General features: G+C 41.1%; 1 protein-coding gene across 1 annotated transcript in view; it reads right to left on the reverse strand.

Moving 5' to 3' along the window:
- The window catches only part of tmem189 (transmembrane protein 189), a 41435-nt gene extending 16003 nt beyond the window's left edge, over window positions 1-25432 (reverse strand). The window contains exons 1-3 of the mRNA XM_004069760.4: window positions 25073-25432; window positions 3408-3527; window positions 3192-3283 (exon numbers count right to left, since the gene is read on the reverse strand). Of these exons, the coding sequence (XP_004069808.1) occupies window positions 3192-3283; window positions 3408-3527; window positions 25073-25232 (372 nt within the window). The 5' untranslated portion in view covers window positions 25233-25432. The remainder of the gene's footprint in view (window positions 1-3191; window positions 3284-3407; window positions 3528-25072) is intronic.
- Window positions 25433-26206: the final 774 nt, after the last annotated feature.

Here is a 26206-nt window from a genome sequence, read left to right on the forward strand (position 1 = left end):
GCATCTCCAAAAGTGTACTGCTGAACTCCATTTTTCAGCCAGGGTGCAGTCATTTGTGTTATAATGAGATTTCTTCAAATGAATCTGAAACCACAGAAAATTCGTGCTTTATGTCACGCAACCATAGACGTTAAAAATCAATGCATGCGACGCGGCGAAACAGGCAGATGTGGTAAACAGAAGCCGGTCGTTTTTCAAAATAAAACCTCCTTGTGAATCAGAAAATAAAAAAAGCAGAAAGAATCAAAGTTAGCGTTTGCATTTTGTTCCTGGTTACGGCCAGAACCAAGCGGCCCTGGGACCGGTATTGGCTCACGGCCCGGGGGTTGGGACCCCTGATTTAATGGGAACAGGCAGCACGTCGAAAAAACACCCAAACATCAAACGGTGACTCAGAGGGGGGCCCAGAAATATGTCCATATATGACAAGTTGGGAGTGAGAATATGTTGGTCTCAACGACAACAAGAGCTGCAGCATTTAAATAGTTCGGATCCGGGTCCAAGTCTGGGTCCAGATCTGGGCCGTGGTCCGCTAGTTAGTGACTTCTGATTTGCAGAGTAAACACAACAAAACAAAAACAAAAATGACGTTTGCCAAAACTTTAATTCAGTGAATTCAGTGTTTTTCTTAAAACCCTGATTTCTTCCTATCAGGCGTGACTGGTTTATGTTCACGCCCTGCAGAGAGGTTTGGATTGTGCTAATGAGATACGTGGATCAAATATGATACAAATAGTTTATTGGGTTAAGCAATTCCTCCAAAGACATTCTCCATTCAACACCCTAGTCATTTCTACAAAACACTGTTTGTGCTTCTCGATGTAGAGAATTCAGGGAAAGTTTGCACTTGAACACTTTAAAAGTTCCTCTGAAATGTTCTTTTCATGTTGCCTGGCTGTTCTTAGTCCCGTTGTTTGTGGGAGACATTCTTTTCTCAGTTGACCAGTCAGCTTGTAACCTTCTTTTATTGAAGTGGCCTGACTGAACGGTTACGAGTGTCAACACAATAAAGCGCACAGACGACGTGGAGATGACAAATCATCGAGTCGCTCTCATCTGAGCGGAATTGCTGGTTATTATTCGACATCCGTGTGGGACGACACTTCAACTGTTTGAATAATCATTCAAATCAGCCGCAGAGCAGCCAAAAGAGCCGCTATAAAAGGCCATTATCAGTTCATCCATGAGTGCACGGCAGTTTCAACCAGCTCTTCGTTGACTTTCACCACAACGGTCCTTGAGCTGCAGCCCAGAAAACTCCACAAATTCATACTGTGAATGCCACAGGATCATTATTAATCATGCATTGATAATAAATGTGTGCAGAATGAATAATATTTGCCGAGTGCCTCAGCTCGAAGAATGCACATTAAATCGAACATTTGAACAAATTATTTATTGATGAATAATGCATAAATGCAAGTATTAGCAGATGAAATCCACAGACACGTTCATGCTACATTTTTTTCTCTCATTAATCAAAACAAAGCTCCGATGAATCTGCACGCTGCACCTGATCATGCTGATTTTAATTGGATGAAATGAGGATAACCTTTGGTGTAATTGGCAGGGGGAAATGTGAATGCATTAATGTGATGTTTTATTGTGCATGCACCTTAAACAGCTAACCGAGTAAACATGCTAGCTGTGATAGTTCAGAGGAATTAAGACACAAGGTTATTAAAATATGTGTTTTCTGTGCAAAACATGGATGTTTCCCCTGCAAGACTCAACATATTAGTCAGTAGTAATAGTTCTTCTCCTTGTAAAGAAGTAAGTTAATTATTTAGATAGATAACTGATACGTCTGCTTTCGCAATGGAAGGGTTTATCAGAAAATCGAACTTGTAAAAACTTTTATGAGTCAATTATTCTTAGGATTAACTGTTTATTGGTATGGCTTTTGTGTGCGAGTGTTTTGGAAGGTAAGCTTAATGGTAAAAATGGTGTATACCGTATTTTATAAATATTAATTCATATTTTTTTGCATAGTTTGGCCAGGTATGCAACTTATACTAAGGAGTGACTTTATATATATATATATATATATATATATATATATATATATATATATATATATATATATATATATATATATATATTAAATTTAGGCCCTCATATTTCAAATCAAATCAATTTTTACTTGTATAGCACTTTTCCAACTCATGCTACTCAAAGTGTCAAAGTGGCAGGGGAAGACGGGTCCAAACTCTGGTCATGGAACCTGGCTTAGCGGAGCAACTCGTAGCCCCCCCCCAAAAAAAACAGTACTTATTTAGCACTTTTCTTCCCTCCTTGAAGGAAAAGGTAATCTATAACCACCGAGAGCAATGTGAGGATCAGTGCCTTGCCCAAGAGAGGAAACATGTAACTGGACCAACAACCTTGGATGTCACCTGTTGGAGTCTGCAAGGTAAAAATGGCCATCCTGTCTGGCATTTACTCCACCAAGCGGGCGGGACAAACTACCGTTTAACCCTCTAACACAAGAGCGCAAGTCTTCCACCGTTTGTGCAATTAACGTCAGGAAAGCAGCTTTGCAGTGATATGCAACACTTTACAGCAGTCAAAAGTTTATGCAATGCTTTATACTATTATTATTATTGTGTTGCGTATCAGTGCAAAGCTGATATGCAAAGCCGCTTTTCTCCGCGTCAGAATCAGCTGATTCACGTTGATCGGGTAAACAGCCACAGAGTCACGGTATGCCAGAGCGTGTGGTATTTAGGCGCCACTGACGACGTTTCCGGGGTTAGAGGGGTGGAAACTCTGCTGGGATCGCCCGTTGGTTGACCCACCTGCCAATCAATTCAGCTAAACTGGGTTTAAGTTTGAGCTGTAATGAAATCAAAACTGCTTGAATAAAAACAAAAGAAAAAAGGTATACAATACATTTGTGATTAAATATTGTGTTGGACATTTGTGGTTTCTATTACTAAATAATTTTTTTTTTAATTTACCCGTTTTCTTTGTGTGTGTGTTAATTTGAGAGGTTGTGAAAAAAAGTATGTAAAGTATGTAAGTTTTCATTTGTATTTAACAAAATAAAACCTTTGACTGTGATGACTTCCTGACATTTTTTATATTAAAAAAAACTACAAATGCTAAATGATTAATGATCCCCCAGTTTGAAAACCTTGACACGTTGAAAGAGATTTTACGAGTGTTTTAATTGATTAGATTTTGCTTACCCTGCCTATTACAGGAATGTCCACCGATCCCCAAGTATCGGCACCCCAGTGGACCACCCCCGATGCAAAGTCTGCTGTCACGATTCCAAGGACTGCAAAGACAAACCAGAGAGAACAACACATGGTTCTGCCAGCTTCAATCATCTTTAGTTTTCACATACGTGACGTTTCAAATCAATTTCTCTCTGTGGAGAGAACATGTGGTTTCAGACTGACCGATGCTGAGGACGATCTTGTAGATGTGGACGGTGGAGAAGTGCAGAAGAAGGAAAGAGAAGTTGACGATAAAAAGCAAGAGGCACAGAATGACGCACACCCACTCCTGGAGACGTTTCCCTGGACAAAGACACACAACGACAACACTTCAGTGGACGGAGGAGCAAAGCAAGGAGGCCTGCAGGAGCGACTGCAACAACAGGAGTTAAAACGCTTCAACGTGCACATAATGACATCAGCAAGGGGGAGAATAATGGAAGAACGCTTTCATGCAAATCTTTGAACATTCTGTTTGACTTTAGTAATAAGTGCTTTTCTTCTATTACTATAAACAAGAAGTACCAGATGTTGCAGTTCCTACAAAGACTATTGAAGGCTGCTTGCAGGACAGCAATTTTTAAATGTATGTTTGGAAAACAACTTGAAATGGAACATGTTCTTCTGAGATTTCATTTAAATTTCGCCACAAGGAATCAGAGTCATGGCAACCGAACGTCCTCTCTTCCTGAAACGTTACGCCACTCGTCCAGGTAGCTTCAAGCCGGGTAAATTTGTCTTTTCATCGCACTCAATCATGGTGCAACTTCAAAAGTTGCATATTTACTGAAGGCTTTACATTTTTTAAATTTGGGAGATTTATTGACCTGTCTTCCTCCTGGTTGCCATGGTTTCACCATGTGAGAGGCAGAGATTTGAATTTTATGCTAGCACTGAGGCGTGCACTGGTTTTCAGATGGTTTTTGAAGGAAAAAAATGATTATTGAATAAAAACACGTCAAAGGTTTTTAATCATCCAGGTGATGGCGAAGTGGATTCATAATTGTCAGAAGTCAGAACTTTGTCTCCTCCACTGGTCAGCTTCTAACCTCACTACATCTCCCAGCAACCCCCAACACACACTCACTGGATGCCGCACACCTGACTCTCATTCATTCATCAACCACAGCATACTTAAACACTGCACTGAGCCTCACTCAGTGTGAAGTATTGTTTGTGCCACTCTGCCTTCCTTACTGAGCGTTATATTTGGACCTGATCTTCTGTGTCTGATTCTGTTTGCCTGCCGCCTGCCCCGACTCGCGCCTGGATCCTGACAACCCCATCTCTCCTCTGAAGATCTCATGCCTGTTATCGACAATAATAGGGGAAATTTTCCTTTTTGAAACATTTCACCACTCAACCACTCGGCTGGTGGAGCCAGCTGGATGGAACGTTTGAAGAAAGAGGACTCAAGTCAAGAGGCTATGACATTGAGAAGAAGTTAAGAAAAAGAAAATGTTGAAATGGAGTTTTAAGGATCAGAATCTGACCTTGGTGACAGCAAACCACAAGGTAAGAAGGAGAAAACGAAAAACTGCTGCTAAAGAAGCGAGGCCCTCAGTGAAGGTCAAAGGACAAGTCACCCACAAAGACCCAGTGTGTGTCCACAGTGTTAATATGTAATCACTCACATGAAGACAAGTGTACTCAGGGCTGTGGGGTCGTGACACTTCATAAGTGAAACAATGATGGCTGCACATGCTCAAAGACACACCGACGTTCCTTCAGTGAGGGTGGGGCTGTGCGGAGACAAACTCAAAGGTCAGCAGCGACGGCGACTCGGGACGCACTCGAAGTACTTTCAATCTAAACTCACAATTCAGCAATATTATAGGACGGGAGGGTCAAACTGAAGCCCCTGCAGCTTCGCAGCACTGAAGATCAGGGGGCTTGAATTATTGAAAAGTTCCCGAAGGGCCGATGTACAGCTCCTCTAATTTAGCCGAGCACCATGCCTTTCCTGCAGGCTTTTTCCCAAAACGACTTGAATTTAAAACTGGGATGTCCCCCATTTTCCCGTCTTCCTGTTTCTCTGGATCTCAGCTCAAAAAAAAAAAAGACACAAAGACAAACGACTTTAAAACATGTAAACAAATGAACCGCTCTGTTTTAGACATCTTTGTCTTTTTTTTTTTTTTTTTTAAGTCTCCACAATCCTTCTGTCTCAGCCAAGCGTCTTTAAAACTTTAATGCGTTCAGATCCAAATGTATCGCTTGGCATTCGCAGGCTATGAGATATTCATGACAGTTTTTTCTAATAAATCACTCAGGCCAGCAAATCTGCACCTATAGACCTTTATGAGAATGAATATGCCATCAGCTCCTTCTAATGCCTCCACCACAGGAGATTTCAACTATGTGATTATGGATATTACCAGAACCCTCAGATGTGACCCTTCACCTTTAAAAAAAAACAGCATCAAAAGTTAGGAGGAGACAGTTTTTTTTTTTTATATTAAAGTCCACAGTTTGGGTTTAAGAGCTTTATTTTTGCTCCAAGAAGGACCAAGATGTTTCTTGAAAGTTAAAGATTTACCCCAAACTACCGTTAGATACTAGTCAAATGTGATTTGAATTGGCTAAGAGCAGTGTCTTGTCTCACTGGAGCCAATCAGGACAACCGGTACCATTTGTACGTTTGGTTTATTTAATGTGAACTACAGAGTCAAACGCTTTTTATGTGATTTAAAGGTTTACTTTTGCAAACAAAATACTTGGCAACAAAGGTTGTTTACTATTCCAGCTGTCACAGGTTATTAAAGTTTGTTTCTATTTTAATGTTATCTTCTTTAACTGTTTACTACAAAAGTACTTCAAACCTGTAGCTGTCTGTTAATGTGACATAAAAATTAAAGATCAAATACATGTTTATTTTTCATTTTGATTGAAAACTGATCAGAAAAAGAAAAATGTTGACATAAAACAACCTTTTTTAAAGGAAAAAATGTTACTTTTCCTGGTAACTGATTACTTTTATAGAAAAGTAATTCAGTTACTAAATCCTTTTTTTTTCTAAGTAATTACTTTTTTAAAGTAACATTTTCAGCTCTTTTCGTTTTCTCTTTTCCTTTAAAAACAATGGACGCTTTGTTAAATTCCATTGTTTGCTCCTCTCTCCCCATTTTTTAACTAATATACAATTAACTGAAATTGACTAAAATCGTCTGTAAACGTGACACGTCTCACCTCAGACTAAAACCGCTTCAACCAAATACTCCAATGACCACAACAGTCTAGCTTGACCACATTGGCTGTGTCCAAATTCCAGGGCTGCATCCTTTTAATGGCGGCGGCCTTCACGGGCGACGTTGGCCGGGTCCTTCGTCGTGCGGGTAGGCCAGATGTTAACGGCCATGAATTTGGACGAGTCTAGCCTTTAGAGAATTCCAGCCATTCTGTCAGCTCAGTGGTCCTCTGGCTTTGGGCGCCGCTGAACTCGAGTTTTCTAAAATATAGCAAACAGACCAGACAAACATGGCTGACGGTGGTTGGACAACGCCGAGTCATGGTGCTGGACAGCTACGGAATGGACGCTCAAAAGATTGAGGCTAAGTTTGTGTGAGATGTTGTTGCTTTAGGGGTCGTCACAGCCAATCATTGGCCTCCATCACACTCTCCGTTACTATTCACTGTATGGCCATAAGAGCGAAACATAGTTTAGTATTGTTTATTTCCGTCATAAAACGTTACTTTACAACTTTAATTGAGTAAAAAGGCCCTGGTAAAGCCGGTGGAAGTGGCCTGGTTCTGGTTACTTTTTTTAATTAAGCGGCTTTAAAAAAATCAGGAAGTTTCTTTTTCAGGAAGTTCAAGAACAGACCATTAATGACACATTCAGGGAGAATAAACCATTCCCCAGCTGCAACGCCCAAACAACAGAGCGCCGAGAACCCCATAGATTGTCAAACTACGGCTCAGTGTGTCCTCCAACAAACACGGATGTTCTCAGCTGAACGCCAAACATCGCCCACGATGCCTCAACCCTCGCCGACATTGACTCTGCACTCCCCATAAAAACACACACAGTGGCGGGCTGTGGAGCAGCGGGGCGGCTGTCAGGTGATGCGCGTCAGGCCTTGGATCCTCCAGCTCCCCGGTGAGGGGGAAGGAAACTAGGACAGGCCTCCACAGAGCGCACACACTCACAAACACACACGCATAAGCCCGGGTCCCTCTGGCCAAGGCATTGCTAGATATCACACCCAGCTCCAAAACAGACACACAAAAACCGCCCCAGAGAGCATGTATATGTGTGAGGATGTATGGCAAAACTGACTCAACTCTTTAATCTGGAACACAAAAAACCCAAAAAAGGCTCTTAAACAGGCGAACATACGCAACCCACGCACACACACACACAGACACACACACAGGGGCCTGGGCAAAGTGCTCATTAATATCACTCTGACAACAACTGGCTGCCTGGCAACCTCTCTGCCATCGCTCACCCAGCAGCACCCCCTGCCTGTCAGCACACACGTGGGTGTGCAGGGGGATTTAACCTGGGCGGAGCTGGGGGAGGGAAACGGGGGAAGCTAATAGGCTGAAATTAATCAACGCCGGCTGATTTGCCGTCTGGGGAATGAGTGGCGGGCAGACTCATCCGGAATACTAATGTCCCGGTGGAGAGGGGTAGAATCATCCAGTGAGGTGAGGTGTGTGTGTGTGTGTGTGTGTGGGGGGGGGGGGGGGGGCTGGCGTCACAACACAAAACCAAAGGCATCATGGGGTGAAATCATGAGCCATTTACAGGCACGTCAGCTAATGTGACACTTCCTGTATGATTTATGACACAAACATGCGCTTCATAGATGCGCAGAGGACAGCCCCTCCCCTTTTCACTGTTATGCTGCAAAGCAACATGGGTAGCGGTGATGTCAAGCAGCCTGAGGGGCTCTGGCCTGGGGACCCTGCAGTGAGATAAATATAACTGCAGCTGGCCTGAATCTGAGTGTGCTTTAAGGGATGAAGACTGCAAACATAAAAACAAAACAAAAAACTCGCAGACCTGCTAAACAAGCCGCGGCGGGCAGCCCTCGGCCTTGGTTCTGTCCGTAATCACCCCGACCTCCTGCCACCAGTCCACTGCTCCAGCCTCTGATGAAGCCTGCACAATGCACGGTTAATGCTTTGGTTGTGCTCATTACAGGAATGGCTGGAAAGCCGCCTTTTGCCATCAAAGGCGGTCAGCCAGAAGGTGGTGGTCCACGGCAACCAAACCGTCTTCCCAAGACGGGCTTTAATTTTGAAGCCACTGCTTTAGATTACATCTCCTACTTTCTGTTACTCCCAACAGTAAGGTGGAAATGTAAGAGTCTCCCTCCATTTTGACGGTTGCACTAACGTTTGTGAGGTGACACGCTCTGTTGTACTGTGTTTGGCTTGCAAATTCCATGAGGAATGGAACAAAAGCACATTGAATTCAGCGGGACCCAGCAGAGTATGAGTCAACATGAAGGTGTCGTGCAGAGCCAACAAGATTTTATTCTGAAAAACTACCAGGGGACTTTCCTTTTTCCTTCTGGGGGTTTCCTGTCCGCTTAATCCGGTTTGTTTTCATAGATGTGAATGAGGTGAGCAGACGTCACATCTGTCACGGACCCTCCAGACCATAACGTGGTTAATTACATTTTCCCCAACTTGGAAATTTTCAAAATAAAACTGTCAAAAGATGACATTTGGAGCTTTGTGTGGAAATTATAAAAGTTTGATGACACTCAAATAGTTTTCTGCTGCCTTAGGATAGCTTCACTTTTTTACCCTCATACTTAAAAACTATATGATTGTAGATAAAACAAAAAGGCTCAAAAGTTTTAATAGTTGCCATGGAGACAACCTGTGATGGGCGGTGCTGGTGGTCTTATTCTAATTGCATTTTCTGAACATTTAAGGCGTTTGTTTTTTGAAATTTGGACAAATAAGGTGTTGAAATTTTCAAAGGAAAACTTTCAGTTCCAAACTTTTCACTTTTTTGTAAAAGTTTTATTGTTAAGTTGATATAAAAAAAAAAGAAAAGACAATTGAGGATTATGATATTTTAACAGATTCACGTTCCTAATTCCCAACATATCATTAAATCCAAGACACTTCATTGAGCAGCTCTGAGGATCTTTTTTTAGTACAAAAATAAAGCATGTAAACATTTAGGCATGAAACGGTTAAAAACCTGTTTTTTTTTGAGAAATTAGCATTTCCAGTACTTATTGCTCCAAATGTTTCTCCTTCTTAGTGGCTTTGTATTCAGTGAATATTTTGGAGGAAAGTTTCTATAAAACACTGTGAAATTAATGAAAGTGATTTTTTTTACATTTGTTCTTTTACTCAAACTAGCCCAGTCTGTTAGATTTTATCCTGTTTGTTTTATTCTTTAACGTTTTTATCTTTAATTGTTATACTTGGAAAGCACTTTGGTTGCTTTGGTTTTTCTAAATGCCACATAAACAAAGCTGGAAGTTTGGTATGGATTAGAACATTTCTTGGTTTTTTCCTGGTCGTTCTGAAGAAATCACCTCCCTTTAAGACTGAAGATGCTCCTGACAGTCTGAGCAGAAGAACAGCAGCAGCTCAGATGTTCTGCATGAAGATGGCAGCAGGAAGATGGGAAGACGGGAGGACGGCAGGATTATCTGATCGGGTTAAAGAGCGTCTTTAATCAAAGCTGGTTTTCAGCTAAATAGAAGCAACTAAGTCATCATTTTAATCACTTTAAGCAGATTAAACACAGAAATTATTAAAATTCTGAACAAAGTCTAGCATTCTGTAAACTTTCAGTGGTTTCAGCTCCTAAATTAATTCATGTTCTTTCAAAAATGTCAGCTGTAACAAAAAACAGGTCAACACGAAGAAAGAGGGCGATTGGATGAAACGTCTCGTCATGTTCACTCGTCTGAATTTGCTTCAGAAAATCAAAGAAAAAAAATCAGTTTTTCCAAACCACCCTGTTGATCAGGTTTCTGATCTGCAATCAAGAGATTCAGAGCATTTGATCAGTTATTCTGTTTCTACTGGAAAGATTAGAGGACTGAAAACCCAAAGTATAAAATGAAATGTACAGAACTCTTTGATAGTCATTCATTTTTCTGCTGAAATAACTCCACAGTTACAAGTTTTTCTAAACAGACATTTAAAGTGAAGCCAATAAAGCAGAATATTAGGGCAGATTTTCTATTACTATATAAATTATAAAATGGATGAGAAGCAACGACCCAGACGGAGGCGGTCAAACTGTTTTTGGCTTAAAACACAGAAGTTAAAGGCACTGAAAAGACTAGAATGATGTCATTTGATATGCAAAAAAAGAAAGAAATCTCAAGTTTTTCCAAAAATTGTTTCACTTTTATTAACAATGTTTATTATTATTATAAATCTCTGGCGTTTTTGCCAACAAAGTAATTTTTCTGCAACCAAAACCAATAAAATTCTACGTTCAGGTTTGCATTCAGTTTGTTTTTTAAAACAGTTCCCCATATCTTAAACTGACTTTTCTGGCCTTTAGTGCTTTACATGCAAGCTTTTATTTCTAAACCGTTCTCTAGGTTATGGAGTATTTGAGACTCAACTCAGACGATGCAGCTTGACTTATCACACACATCTTGTGGACTTTTATTTATAGCTCTCGGCACATAAAGCAAAGTGTAAACTGTTAAGTCTAAATAAAAAATCCTTTTGAATCCGTGTATCATTCGTTCATTCATTTTTCAAAATAAAATCAAAAATAAAAGACAAAAAAAATGAGTCGTTTTTTGTTTTCATTTTTATTATTTAGCTCTTATTTTATTTTTTAAAGAACTGTAAAGCTGCCCTTTTTGGTTTGCATGTGATGCTTTTATTTTTATAAAACGGGGATGAAGACGAGTCACTTGCAGCAATCCAGTGTTCTCTGGAAATAATTAATAATTGTTTTCTAGTTTCATTTTTGCTGCAGTTTTCTCTGAGTCAAACCCTCTTCTATTGTTTTCATACAAATTATTCCAGTTTTGGCTTTTACAACTATACTTAAAGGGTTTTAAATAAACCATAATAATTTCAAATATTTTTCTACTTTATAGCTAAATTTAAAAACCTGATTTTCCATCACCTGTGCGTTTACTTGAAAAGAATCTTTTCCAAAACAGTCAAGCTTTCTACATAAAAGGTCATTTTCCCCTCATCAGCTGAGCTCATAAAACCCATGAAGAGGATTTCTGGCCACTCAGGAAAGGTTCTTTGTAAATGTGGAAGGCGGCGGGTTTTCTCTGCCGCGTTACAGGTGCTTCTGCGAACGGCGTTGCTCTGCGTGACGCTCCTCACCTCCGCACTGAGGAGAATACGCCTGTAATGAGATCATCTGTCAGCGATCTCTGAAAAGTCGTGTACGGACTGATTTATTCAGCAGGTGAGGGGAGATCACATGGCAGCCGGCTGCTCTGGACTGACAGCACCGGGTTTGAAGGACATTACGGATTCTGGCCGGCGCTCGGCGAGGAGCTGATTGTTCTGGTCGTGTTCTGCGTTTCAGTGAGAGGAGATCATTTATTAATGATGCTGTGGGAGCTGAATTGTTCTCTGGGAACTCAGACCAAATGAAGACACCCCCCCATGTGTAAAGACACCTTTAATCTGCTAACATGCAACATGCTGTCCTCACTAAAGTTCTGACTTTGCTGGAACATTTTTGAGGAAATTTTCTGTTTTCTAAGGTTTTTTTTAATCTATTTTTCTTTTTTGCATGATAATATTTTTCTGCATTTACATAAATAGCCATCTGAAACAATTTTTTGTAAAAAAAATAAAAATAAAAAGGCAACTTCTTTGTTTTTGCTCCACAACAACAGAACAAAAGTGTTCACGTCGCTTTTGGGTGATGCCAACTTCAAACTTAAACTTAACTTAAAGAAAAGTGAAAAACAAACGTCTTTGGAAAGTTTCTTTGCCAAAGGGAAAAGGCCCAGCCAGACACATAAAAGGAGCCTTCCACTTCCAAAAAAGAAAGCTACATTTAATAGACAGAGTGTGGGAAGGAGAGAGGATGATGACACCTGTACGATGTACAATGACTTTCAAAATAAAAGCTCAGAGTTCGTCCCGTCATGTCTCTGTTCCTCCTTCATCGTAGCGTTGCTACAATAATCGTCCGCCACATCTCAAAGACCGGTCCGTGATAATTTTCTATGATGTCATACCGGTCTGCTGCGTTATAAAGGTTGGGGACCCCTGATGTAGAACATTTAAGCTACGTGACCGGAACTTCTTTTTTAGGCGTGCATTATCACTGTGGATTCCCACTTCTTAATCTACACCCAGCAGCCAAGCAGTCAACTGGACCATTGTTGTAAACTGACCAATCAGATGCCTCATAAAAAGTAGGCGGTCTCACGTTGAACTCCAATTCGATTGACAGACCGCTTTTAGGTGGCCCCACCAGGTCGAACAAGCTCACTCCTGAGTTTGTTTGTTTTTTTTACACTTTTGCAGCTGTATTTATTTATTTAATATTTATTTATTTATTTAATACGAATCTCATTTTTCATAATAATTTTCAAAATAATTTAATATGAATGTCATTTTTCATGTCCTTTTTTGATGTTATATTATATAGATTATTTCTGAATGTTGTTTTTCCTGCCACATATAAATGAAATTTCCCCATTGTGGGATTAATAAAGTCATCTATCTATCTGACTGGCAAGAGTGGTTACCATAGAAACATTGACTAAGCCAACTTGGAAACAATCACTGTTCACAGACGTCGTCTGGCTTCAACACGGTGATTGTTATCGATGATTCTGGTTGGAGCTGGAAGTAAACCATTTCCTATGGATGACGTCACACTCACTCAGTCCAGGTATCTTATACAGTCAGCGGTCAGGACGGGCATTTTGGTTCCATGTTAGGAGAAAAAAAATTTGATTTTGTGTAAACGAGAGACGTAAGCGCAGAGATAAAGGTCGCCGTCAGGAGAGCGCCGCCCATCTGTCGTTCTGTCTCAGGTTTAGTCTGAACGGCGGGAACAGAGAACGGACGAGAAGCTTCAGCTCCCCGTCTGTCTGACTGTCCATCCGTCTTCTGGTGGGGCTGGGGGAGAACAAACGGGGGGAGACGTGGGTGGTGAAAGTGGGTCACGTGCTCAGAGACAGAGAGAACGAGCGTCTCCCCCAGAGAGGAAGAGGACGGGGGAGACGAAGAGGAGGAGCGACAGCAACACCAAAGATGGGTGGGAGAGGAAGAGAGGCTGGGGGTGAGGATGAGGGGGGGAGAATTCCCTCGCTCTGGAGAGGAGAGGATCAGTCGCAGGCCTCCTTCCTTTCATCTGATCTCTGCGGACTTCAGAACCTGGGACACACACTCTCACGACAACAGTACACAGCACAGACCAACACACACACAATCCTGAAGACAAACTTAATAACTCCATTACCCAGAAGACCCTCAGCAGCAAAGAGGAAAGCAGCAAATGAGATTCAGCAGAGATACACACACACACACACACACACGCACACTAAAACACACACAATAAAACGATGGACAGATCACATCATAGTGTGACGCTGTGTTGACTGCATCTCCAGGGTTTTCCAGCACCGCCATATTCGTGTGCAGCCCTCATAAGAATAATCACACGCACACACACACACACACACGCCTACCGGCACGCGCACGCACACATACACACACCCACACACACACACACACACACACAGGTTTTCCTGCTGTTGCTCAAGGTCAACAGTAAAATCCTGCCTTCAGGCTCGCCTGCAGTCACGGATGCACGCCCATGTTTGTGCACAACGTCTGACTCCACCCACTTCACGTCTTCTTGGCCGTAAACTGCGAACACAAGTCTGATAGCGAAAGGCGAAGACGGATTCCTTCATCCGAATTTCTGTCTGTCAAAACAACTTTTCAAAAGATTTAGTTCAACTTTGTTCACGTTTTAAGTTTCTAAAATCTGTTTTGATTGGTGAGGAAATGTTTTAAATGACCTTTAAACAAAGACAGAACTTGTAAGATTAGATCTGTGGGTTTTTTCCAGCAATTTTGCGCGTCTAGTTTGTTCCGACCTGCTGGGACTGAAACATAGTAAACTCTGAGCAGAACTGATCAAATCTAAAAGCTACAGTATTTTTTTTTATTGTTACTTTAAGGAAAAAACACATTTAAAAAATGAATTCAGAATAAAACTGACATTTTAAAAAATGGAGGAGTCATGTCGATCTTTGCAGCAGGAAAGGCCTTTTCACTCCAGCATGAGTGGACAAAAACCTAATATAGTTTTATTAAATGAATTGAAAACATTGTGTTTTATTTTGCAACTGTCCTTTTAGAGCATTTCTCTGCTGCAAAGCATCTGTTTTTAACCAAGGAAGAAGAATATCTGACAGTAAAGAGACTAAAGCTGTGATTAATGTACAAAACAACGGAGAAATACATTTCAGAGAAGGCAGAAAAACTGTAATGTCGCTACTGCAGGCAGAAAGGACACCGTTTACCAGTTTACCCGACAGTAGACACTGAAACAAATGACAGTTTAATTTCTTAATAATACAGTGCTGCTATAAAAGAGGATTATTGGTACATTTGACGACATTCTTTCTATGGTCTACGAATATAAAGAGCCGTCTTGGACAAACATGTCAGCCACTCTGGACATAAGAAGCTATGATTTTAGAAAAGGTCATCGTGTTTTGCTTTGATTTTAAAAAGAAGTTTGGGACTTTGCTGCAGGATTAAAGAGCGAAACACGGCGGCAACTCGTGGTCGCCCTCAGAGAGGAGCCATGAACGTGGACACACGACGGGTCGTTTTAGGTCAAAGCTGAACGACTCCTGAGACGCCAGGTTCACACTCCAGATGTGTTTGACCTCTGACCTCTGGGGTTAGTAGTGTCTGTGTGTCGATGTGTTAAATGTCTGCAGTATTTGAAATGACAAATTGTAATATAAAGGCATCGGAAAACCGCATTTTATTTATTTTTTAAGTGAAGGAGTAAAACGATGTTACAGAATCCTCATCTTTTGATCTATTCTCAATGCGTTCTCAATGAGAATAATCAACCATCATATACAGCAAATTATGATGAAAAACACAATTAACTGTAAAAAGAAAAACAAACAGTAAGACCACGAAAGATGAACTGTGACACACGGAGGGACTACTGTACTTGTTCTATACCCAGAAGGATTTGTTTTTTTCTTTAATGTTATTTGAAAGTCCTCTTTTTTAGATTTTTTGTTGTCGTTTTCTTTAGAAATTAAAAATCTTAATGCCGCTAACTCCAAGCACTGCACTCTAGCAAGTGTTGGAAAAGTGTTGGAATTGGGGGATTGAACAGACCGAGAAAGGCTTTAGGAAAATAAATGCTAATTAGAAAAAAAAGGGAATCAAATAAAAAAAAATAAAAAAATCGGACAGATTTCTGAGTACCTGTTTTTCAAAATCTGGGGACGTAAAAGAAAAATGTAGGTTTCAGAAACGGAGAAAGATGCACGTGGTGCTCAGGGAAACAGCAAACTAAATACTGACTAAAAAAAAAACAGGGAGGCATTGGACTGTGACACTTAAGTCAGATGGGGGACAGAGGAGACATGAAGGGAGAAACAGAGAGTTGCAGGAAGAAATGGGAAAGCGCAGAAACAGAGGGAGAGACAGAAGCATCCAGCTGTTCGTCCGTCCTCGTTTTGCTGTAATGAGCCCGTGTTTGGCTCTACGGAGCGTTGCCAACGCCTCATCAAACTTCTCCAAACTCTAACAAGCCAAACAGCTATTTAGATTTACCTCCTGCCAGCCACGAACTGAGCCCAGACAACTAAGCACATAACAGCGTGGGGCTCCCTTAAATGGACACTCTGACATTTTGAATTTCTGCTGTTTATTTTGCTTTAAAACAGACACTTGTCAGCATGTGGCGCCCATTTCTGCTTTTAGGTTTTCATAAAATGGCCCGACAGCATTGTTAGCGTCACCGAGCAGATCTTCCACTCGCAGCCTGATGAGCCCTCCGGCTCCAGCCAAAGGGAAAGCTTCAGGGTCATTTTCACCTGGAAACGCGAATCTTCGCAAAACACGAGTGTCTGCATCTGTGAAAGCCCAGGAAAAGGGACGTCACTGTGCTTTTCCATTCGGACAGTCAACTCTGACAGCTGCCGTTTTCCTTCAGAGGGACCGGTCGTTTTATTACATTTAATATAACCCTTGTGCCATCTTTTTTTGTGTTTAAGACGTTAACGTTGGGAGTGGGGTCATCCCCACAAGATAGCACAAGGGATTAGTGAAACTCTAATAAATTACAAACATTAAAAGCTAAAACTCATCAAGGACTTACTTTTAAAATGCCTAAATCATTAAGCTTTTAAATGTATTATAATGTTCATTCCTCACAAAAAAAACAACCCAAAAGCGTTATTTTAAACCATTCATACATTTCTGAATATTCCTTTAAAAAAACTGCGCTCTGAGCACCAGCTCCTCCCAAACCACGAAAATGAGCGGCCTTTCACGTTGTGATGTATACCAGTGAGGAACAGCCCCTTCCAGGAAGAGTCTGCGCTGCCAGCTCCCCCCCAGGCTAACGCACACACCCACTTTCTTCACGGAGCTAGCGATGATCGGCTAAACGCTTTCGTTTTATATGCACTATGTGCACATGCATCTTTGCAAAAGTTTGGATGTTGTTTGTTTTCATGGGTGAAACGCAGACACGCTGCTGAGGCCGACTTTAGGATGACATCATTAAATGGGCGGTACCCACACGGAGTGAAAGGCAGTGCCTCAGAGATGGAGTTGTCTTACTTCCAGATTGGAAAGGAACTCAGGAAAAAAACAAATATTTAGTTTAAAAAAATTGTTCTTTCGTGTACCAAAGGTAAAATATTATATCATTATAGCCATAGATATAGTTTACTATAAAAAGGCGTAAGAATAGCACGATTAAGACTCTTTGACTAAAATCAAGTTCTTGAAACATCAATAACAGAAGTCGCCTGTGCCATCATATCCCAGCTCCGCCCACAGCTAAGGGGTGGGGTGAGCCCCGGAGTCCACACCTTATGCAACAAATTAGAAAAATAAATTACCAATAACGTGCAGTTATGGAAATTCAAGTGCAGGTTCAAAAAAGCTCATTAGAGCGCTCAGACAGCAATTAATCAGGACCTTCAGAGTCTCCCGAGACCAGGAAAATGTACGACAATGGTGACCCACATTGAGACGAGAGTTTGTTTGGCCTTAATGAAAGGTCTTCAGAGAACTGTGTTCTGCTCTGCAACAGTCCTTCAATACCCCCCCCCCCCCCCCCCCCCCCAAAAAAAAAAAGAAAAAACACCACCAATGTTTCCGCTCGTGTTCTTCACCCTTCTTTATTATGGGAGCGTATTGCATTCAATTTAAAAAAAAAAACAAAAAAAACCAAAAAGGTTATCTTTGTTTCCAATTAAATCTGGGATTTTTGTTCCACTTTTTTAAAGAACTACAAACTAACATCATGTGCTTATCAAAACTATAAGATGACCAGCAATCAAAGGTTGAAAAGCCACAATGTGTCATAAGACACGTGTTTCCATTGACTCTAAAATTGTGCAAATCGGATTTGCCATAATACATTTGCCTATTGGAAACATGACAATTTAAAAAAAAAAAGACACATTTACCAAATTAAAGTTTTAAGCGCTTGGAGGCGTTTCAAAATTGCCATATTTCGCAATACTGGAATGGAAATACTTCTTTGGAATTAAATGAGTCACGTGACCAACAACCGGATGGCGATGAGCTTCTTAGTAGGAACTGACTGCATTGGGTCATCCATAGCGGGCGCCACAAGAGGTCCCACAGCATCAAAGTATTGTTCACATCCGTCAACAAGTCTTTGAATGACTTATCCCGGAATTTGGTTTGTGTTTATTTGCATAATTATGATTTAATGGAAAAAGTGTAATTGCCAAATTGTGTTTTTTTTTTTTTTTTTTTGGGGGGGGGGGGGGGGGGGGGGGCAATTCTAGAATTTGGATAAAGTTTGACTCATATGGGATGGAAATGCAGCCATAGACATAATTCCTTTTGTTCTTCCTACTGACTTTACCCACAAACATTACAGATGTAGTTGTATTGACCAGTATGGACCATTTCTTTTTGTCTGTCTTGACTGGTGCAGAAAACGAGTTCCAGCCGGAGTTTGCCTTGATGTGAAGCTGCAGAGGCAGGCAGGGACCGTCAATAAAGTACGTCCCAGTTAGGGGTGTTCTTTATTGACGGTTAGGGAAACAATAGCAGTTTCTTAGAAACTCACCATAAATAATCTCAAAAACATCACCAGTACTCATCCTTGTTCAAACAAACTCCACAGCAAACCTTATATTCAGTACTCTTTATTCTAAAGTGAACCAGCATGTTCCAGTAATGCAAGTTGTAGACGTGTCCATATCTTCTCACTTTAGGACTACAACTGGTGTAATTCCAAAAAAAAGATAGCAAATTGTAGTTATATTGACAAACCGTAAAAGACAGTTAATAAACTTCACAATTCTTTAAACAAATACCACAGATCACAAGTTTTATTGATTTTGTGTAGCTTTGTGCAAAATAAAGATCAATCAATTGATCTTTGGTAAATGGTAAAACACACAAATATGAACGCAGAGAGGATTAAAAGCAAACAACTCATTTAATAACAGCTCTAGCACTTCCACAAAAAAAGCCAGATAACACTTTTTTGTTTGTTTTTTGTAAGTGATAAAGTTTTAAACTAACCCTTCAAAAGGCTCGGGTCTGACAAATCAACTGATTTTTATTGTTCTGCATCACACCCAACATAAACAGCTTTTTACTGCAGGACCGTCTGACCTACTTCACAGAACCGGCCCGGACATCCTGCTGTACATTGACAGAAGCTCGGTTTAGCACAGGGGTGGGCAATTCCAGGCCTCGAGGGCCGGTGTGTCTGCATGATTTCCAGATAGTCTTGCCCTACTCATGGCTGATTACCTGGTTCAGGTGTGTCCAGACAATTAGAACATGCCAGAGCAGGGTATGCTGGAAAACATGCAGGAATGCGGCCCTCAGTGCCCACCTCTGGTTTAGCGCATCGCCGTAGACTGGCCGTGTGGTCCTTCTGACCGGGCGCCGCCTCGGCGTCCGCTCCACATCTGACCCAAGGGGAGCAGCAGAATCAGCTGCTAAAAGCCATTTCATCTCAAACCTGTTGGACTGAACCAAACCTCCCTTTCATATGAATTCTTTAGACTTCAAGGATCAATAACAGAACAACGAAATAGAAAATGTGTTCTGAATTTCACCAAAGCTTAAAATATGACTTTTTCCAGCTTCACATTAACCCTTGTGCTATCCTAGGCACTTTAACATTGGGAGTGGGGTCATCTAGACCCACTAGACAGTGCTCTGAACCTTTTTTCTTCAATGATTTGTGATTTTCACTGGTGTCCATGGATTACATGAAATCTTTCCACCTTTTTCCACCTTTGTCATGGTAGGGAGAACACGTCAATGCAAGGGTGGGGTCATCTAAGATAGCACAAGGGTTAAACGTCTCATGACTTCAAGTTCATAAACTATATTGCTGAGTATCGACATTTAACCATGGACCTGAAGCGGAGCTGCATCCGAATGTAAACCACAGGCCCCTTCCTGCCCAAAGTCGCTGCGCTCTAAGCTCCCTGTCCACTCAGTGAGAGCGGATCAAGAACCAGGACCCCAAATGCATCTGTGATCCTCTTATACATCAGTCAGAGCTGGAACAAACAGCCAAACACCACTTCTCTATCTTTTCGGATCTCCACTGAGGGCTTTGCCCCATCATTTATGAAGCGCGTCACGGCAAAATCCTTCTTCTAGTCCTTTAAAACGGAGACTCTGCATTTGTTTGATCATGCTGAGGGTCACCGCCACTTTCCGGCTGCTGCCAGAACTCATCCTTTACATTTAGAGTCATATATGACCTGGACACTTTTCTTAAGCTTCAGAGGGGAACTCAACAAAGAAGAAAACCACCATAAAAGCTCAGAGAAAGTTAGTCCAGAGTCCAAAGTTGCACTCTCTGATTGGTCTGAATGAAGAAAAGCAATTCTGTCGAATTAGAGATCAAGTTGGTTACTTTTTAACAGATTTAAACACTATGTGTGTCAAATAAATCCAATAAAACCTTCATTTAGATCAGGTATCCTAAAGACTCACTCCAATGAAAAGGGTGTTTTTAACATGTTCTTGTGGCTTTTTTCCGCTTACAATTTCATTTGAGTTTTTCTTTATTCATTTTGTTGCAAATAAGGAGCAGACAAAATTTTAAAACAAAAAGCCTGTAGTTCCTCTAGTAGACAAACAGATCCATGTACGTCTTTGATTTCTGGAATCTGGATCTAAACTATAGGGTTGGATGGCTCCAATACTGTTTGCCATTTTTGTGGCACCGGTGATGACAGGTTGGGGGTGTGAGGGGCTGTAAGCTAGCAGGAGAGCGTGCAAACAGAGTCCTCGCAGGAATGCCCCACCCACATCTCAGAGGTGAAGAATCTATGTCCTAGAAAACGACACAGGTTTATTTATTTTAGCTATAAATGACTTAATCGTCATTTAAAGACCACTGGGAACTTTTTTGAAAATCAATCAAAAGATGACTGGAGTGAGTCTTTAAGGTGTTCCACAGGGTTCTGGATTGGCCTCTTTGACAAACCTTTATTATCCAGATACTAGGGTTTTTGTTGTTATGCTGATGGCGCTCAGCTTTACCGCTGTTCATCCTCAGAGTGGATTCTACACCAAAGTGAAGCTGCAGCTAACAGAGGACGATGAGGGGCGCAGGCAGCAGTCTCTCTAATGTAATTGCCCCGAATAATAATGAAAGTTCAATTCCGTTAATGGAGATGGAGCGCTTTCCTCACAGAATCTAAATTTAGGCCTCAGTGAAGCAAACAGCTGCTCTCTGACGGAAGAGAGATGAAAATAATGTCTGGAACTCTTAAGTAAAAGGCTGAGAGTCAACAGGTAGCCGTCCGTCATAAGAAGAGGCAATTAGAGCGCTCAGTGGATTGAGGCTCGGGGCAGATGGTCGGGCAGAAGCGCACCATGAGACAGCTTGACGTACAACTGGCCGCACAGGTTTCCCCCATAAAGATCTGAGGCTCAGCGTGCCGTCCATCAAGCCGGCATCAAACCTTTCAGCGCAGAAATGACTCCATTTACTGAAGCTAGACCAGAGGTGGGCACTGAGGGCCGCAGTCTTGCATGTTTTCCAGCATACCCTGCTCTGGCATGTTCTGATTGGCTGGACACACCTGAACCAGGTAATCAGCCATGAGTAGGGGAAGAGTATCTGGAAATCATGCAGACACACCGGCCCTTGAGGCCTGGAATTGCCCACCCCTGAGCTAGACGAACAGGTTTCCATTCAGTCAGCTGAGTTCAGGGGAAACCGCAGAGATCCAGAAAACTGCACCAAACCCTCATGACTTCATGAGATTAGCAAGGAAGTTTCCACTCCTTCTAGAAAATGAGAGAAATGTACAGGAGTTGTTTTTTTTTTGGTACCTAATAACATTAAAACAAGACGTTTACAGTTGCAGAAAGAAGCCTGCAGACTTTAACAAGCTCCTGCAGCTGTCAGTACATTATCATCTGGTGATATGCATGAGCAGACGTCACCGGTCCTCACCTGCAGCATCAGCTGCTAGGAACCGTTCGATTTGGAAAGAAAGAAGGAAACGGAAACTACATGAAAAAAAAAAAATCATAGACAAATCTATAAAACCTCAAATTAAAGAAAGAAAAAAAACTAGGATTCATCAAGAAAAAAATATACAAATGGGGTTAAAAAAGGGGGGGGGAAATGATTTAAATGTAATAAACACAATGCAAAACCAAAATAATTTAGAGTACTTAGTGTTACCAGAAGAAACAGGACAAACACCAAACAGGTGGAAGTAGCAGTTAAAAGAGTTCTGAGCAGAATTGTTGATATAAAGATGATGTATTGAATTATTTACAGTTACTGCAAGAACATTTCTCACCTCATAACTGTTTTTGAAGTAAATACGTACAAGTGTTTACCCAATGAGCAGTCTGTGATTGTAAATTTGATTTACTGTGGACTACAGAGCCCATCATCGTTTTTATTATTTAAATGTTTACTTTAGAGAACAAATTACTTGGATGTATAGATTGTTTACTCCAACAGGTTTCTGAGGCTTTAAGAGTTTTTATTTTTTAGAGTTGAGTTAAATTTTATGACCGTTTACGTTTGTCACAAAAATACTTATAGTGCAGAATAAACCTTTAGCTGTCTGTTGATATATAATATTGAAGGTTAAACAAAGTTTGTTTGCTTTAATGTTCTTGGAAAACTGATCAGAAACATAAAATGTTTTTACATTGAGTAACTCAATTTTGAAGTACTAAAACTAGACTTGGTTACTAACTAACTCAGGTAGTTATTATTTATTAAAGTAATGTTCCCAACACAGGTAAGGAAATGTATACAGTACACTTGATTTACTAGAATTGCCTAACACATGTTTATGTCATTAAAAAAACATTATTGCCAATGCTAACAACGTAAATAACTTTTTTTTAATACTTAAAGAAAAAAAGATCTAAATCTTTAGATTCCTTTAGATTAAAAACTATTAGAATTTATTCAAACAAGATTAACAAATGAGATCAAAGGAAGGAGTCTGGTTATGTGCTGCAGATGGACGTAGCATGTTAACGCTAATTAGATTAGCAATAACAGCTAAAATTAGCTTACACTTTGAAAACATGATTGAATAAGAAAAAGCATTCCTCTCTCTTCTTCCGTCCTCATCTTTTCCGTCCGATCCAACAAAAATTGTTACAAACAAAATCAATATAAACATAAATAATAAAGTTTAGCTTAAATTACAAAAGGGGTTTATTCAAATATACACCTTGTGTGTCAGAAGATTCAACCCCCCCCCTTCCCCCGTCCAACACAAGAGGACTTCTGATCTGTTTGCTCAGCTGTAGGACAAATAAAATCTTTTTAAAAAATATAAAGCCTCTAATTTCAGAATAAACTCCTTCAACAACTCCAGCAAAAACAAAACAGCACGCACCACCATCTGGGGTTTAGATGTGTTACTGCAGTATGCTAAAACGTCCAAACAGCAATATTTATTGATAACCGTTTACTTCATAGTATTAGTCGCAGCAGCCAAAAGATGCTCGATAAAGAAGAAAAAAAAAGTGTCAATGGAGTGGAAGAAACATGTTTCACAAAATAAGGGAACAAGAAGGGACATTACAATTTATCTTGCTTCATGAAACATGGGAGGAATCTGGTTTAGTAGTGCAACATGTATTCATATAACAATAGCAGGAAGAACATGCCAGCAAGTCTACTAAACTCTTCAGATCACTTCAAATGACTACATTTTTGATCCTCCACCAAGCCTGATGTAAGACTTCTACTGCATCGTTGTCAGTAGCAAATACCGATACACACAACTACCCTCTTGCAGTTGTTGCTATTTATTTTTAACACATCACACAGGTCACAACCCCGGCCAAACTATGCACACACACACACAAAAAAAAAAACACAACTTATATTCGGACAAAAAACACAGTTATTCAATCCAAATAATCACAAAGAACTGAAGACATTTGTTTTAGATTATTTACAGTAAAACCAAATTGCCAAATTTGTTACTAGCCATTAAGCAAAAGGTTACATCTAAAGAATTTTAAGTACAATGCCAGCAAAAAAAGGACAATCTTGGAGAAGAAGAAACAGAAACCTTTCTAGACTAAGGTCAGTAGAAAGGTGACCGGGTTTTGTCAGAAAGTTAAGGAGAAAAAATGTAAGACATTGTAGGGAATGACAAATTATCACGATCACGATTAAATAAATAGTGAGTCCGTTTTCTGTTTGTTTTTTAATTGGCATTGTTCTGATTTTTATTCTATACCCGCTGTCGTGTTCTCAAATAAAACAAGGGTCCAACCGTTGACTTGCATGAACGTTTTACTTGTGGTCAGCTGAAAACGCGTCACACGAGTGTCCCTGTACTCAATGCGCACCTGTCCCTGATGTCATCAAAGTGCGACTTTGTAGTTCTTAACAGAATTAACTCAAAATCCTGCCACAGCACAACAAATGTTATCCATTATGTGTCAAAGCCTGACAACAAGCTTCTTTCATAAATCTATGGGCTACGCGGAGACTTGATCGCACCGGACGATAAACTGTATCGGCAACCAATTCATTTATGGTGTTGAGTCAATCAGTGTTTTTGGGATTGCTCACTACAGTTTTACGATGTGTTAAATTAGAGCACACTGGACCTGATATTTAGCTGTTGGGTTTCTTTCTTGATTCTTCCATAAAAAACACCCCTTGGTGGTGTGAAAGTCGGACGTGTGTTATAATAATAATCACACACAAAAAATGTTTTATAAAGCCACTTTTTATATTGTATTTGGATCTTTTACTGTGCCACAATGTCAGGAATTCAAATGAAGATACCTGAAACTGAGGCTTCTCACAACATTAAAAATAGATGAATTAATTACAGGTCATAACAAATTCATGGCTAAAAAAAAAAGGAATTGCATTAAGTGAAACAAACCAGCTGCAGGCTGGTGGGGCTGAAGATCACAGAATCATCTGCAAACATGCAAACCTCGTGGAAAAGCCTGAGAACAGTCTGCTTTAATGCAGGTTAGACCAGGACACGGTTTCCACCACCAAAGGGGACCGAGTCCTAACGGGAGACTCCTGGCCTACTTTAGGGGGAAAGTTTGGGTGTGGGGAGGGGGTCGTGACAGCTTCACGTCCTCATCCCCATCGTGCTACCCTGCCCCCTCCACTCCCCTGGGCCTCACGGGACACCCAGCGGTCTCACCTGGCGAGTAAAGCCGGGCCAGCTGCCGAGCCCCGGCGTGCTGTGGCCCCCAGCGGGGTAGCGCGCAGCGCGCTGCCGCCCCGTGCTCGTTTCCGTTCGGATCCTCCTCCGCCATGGACCGGTGCCTGATGTCGGTCTCGGAGAGAAGCGACGCTGCCATGTCTGCCGCCGCCGCCGCGTCTCCCCTCAGCTGCAGGACGGGAACCGCGGCGCTGCGTTGGCGGTCGGTCGGTCGGTGCTGTTCGTTGTGCCCCGGTGTGGCTGCTCGCTGGGGGGTGGGGGCTGAAGCAGCTGGTGATCGGTGGGTTGGACCGGAGGAGCTTCGTTCCACCCGGAAATACACGAACCGCCACCTGCCGCCGTCTTAAGGGGGGGGGGGGTCCACCGTCCCGCCCCGGTTCCTCATAACGTTCGTTTCAAGTGAGGCGCGTTCACTTCAGGGACCGTCCGGATCTTCCGCCCAGAGTTTAAACGTAATTGAAATCAGTCAAATTGATGAATTATTAATAATAACAATAATAAATGATGCTTCCGATTATTTATGACTTGATGGAGCTGATCGAGAAGCTGTGTAGGAGCGGATTTAGGATTTATTCAGCGCTGGGGGGTCAAGGCTTAGTAGAACCTGGATGAATGATGAATCCATGAACGACCCTTTATTTTTACCCATCATCAAATAAAATAGTAAAACTACAAAGTAAACAAAAAACAGCATGAATTTAAAACATTATAATTTCAAGTTTTCTTACTCTCTGTATAACAATTACATAAAAAAATCACTTAATATAATAAAACCAAATAATATCCTTAAATTAATTTATTTAGCTTTTTTACAAAAAAAAAAAGAAATCTAGTTATACTCCTAGTTATACAAAATAAAATAAAAATTTTGGGGGGGCTGGAGCCCCGGTTTCTGAAGCCTCGCTGTCATGAATCAGCTCTGTAGTGGGAAATTTCCTATCCTAATATTTCTTTTCTGAGTTTAGCTCCAGTGGTGATAAATGTGATATTCATGCTGCTTCTCAACAGCCACTCTGCTGCCATCCCACACCATCATACTCCCTCCTTCCAAAAGGTGTTAGTCTGTGCAGCACTTAGCAGAGCCCTTCGGCTGTGATCAAACACATGGGTAAA

This window comes from Oryzias latipes, chromosome 6 (genome assembly GCF_002234675.1).
Source record: "Oryzias latipes chromosome 6, ASM223467v1".
Classification (NCBI taxonomy): domain Eukaryota; kingdom Metazoa; phylum Chordata; class Actinopteri; order Beloniformes; family Adrianichthyidae; genus Oryzias; species Oryzias latipes.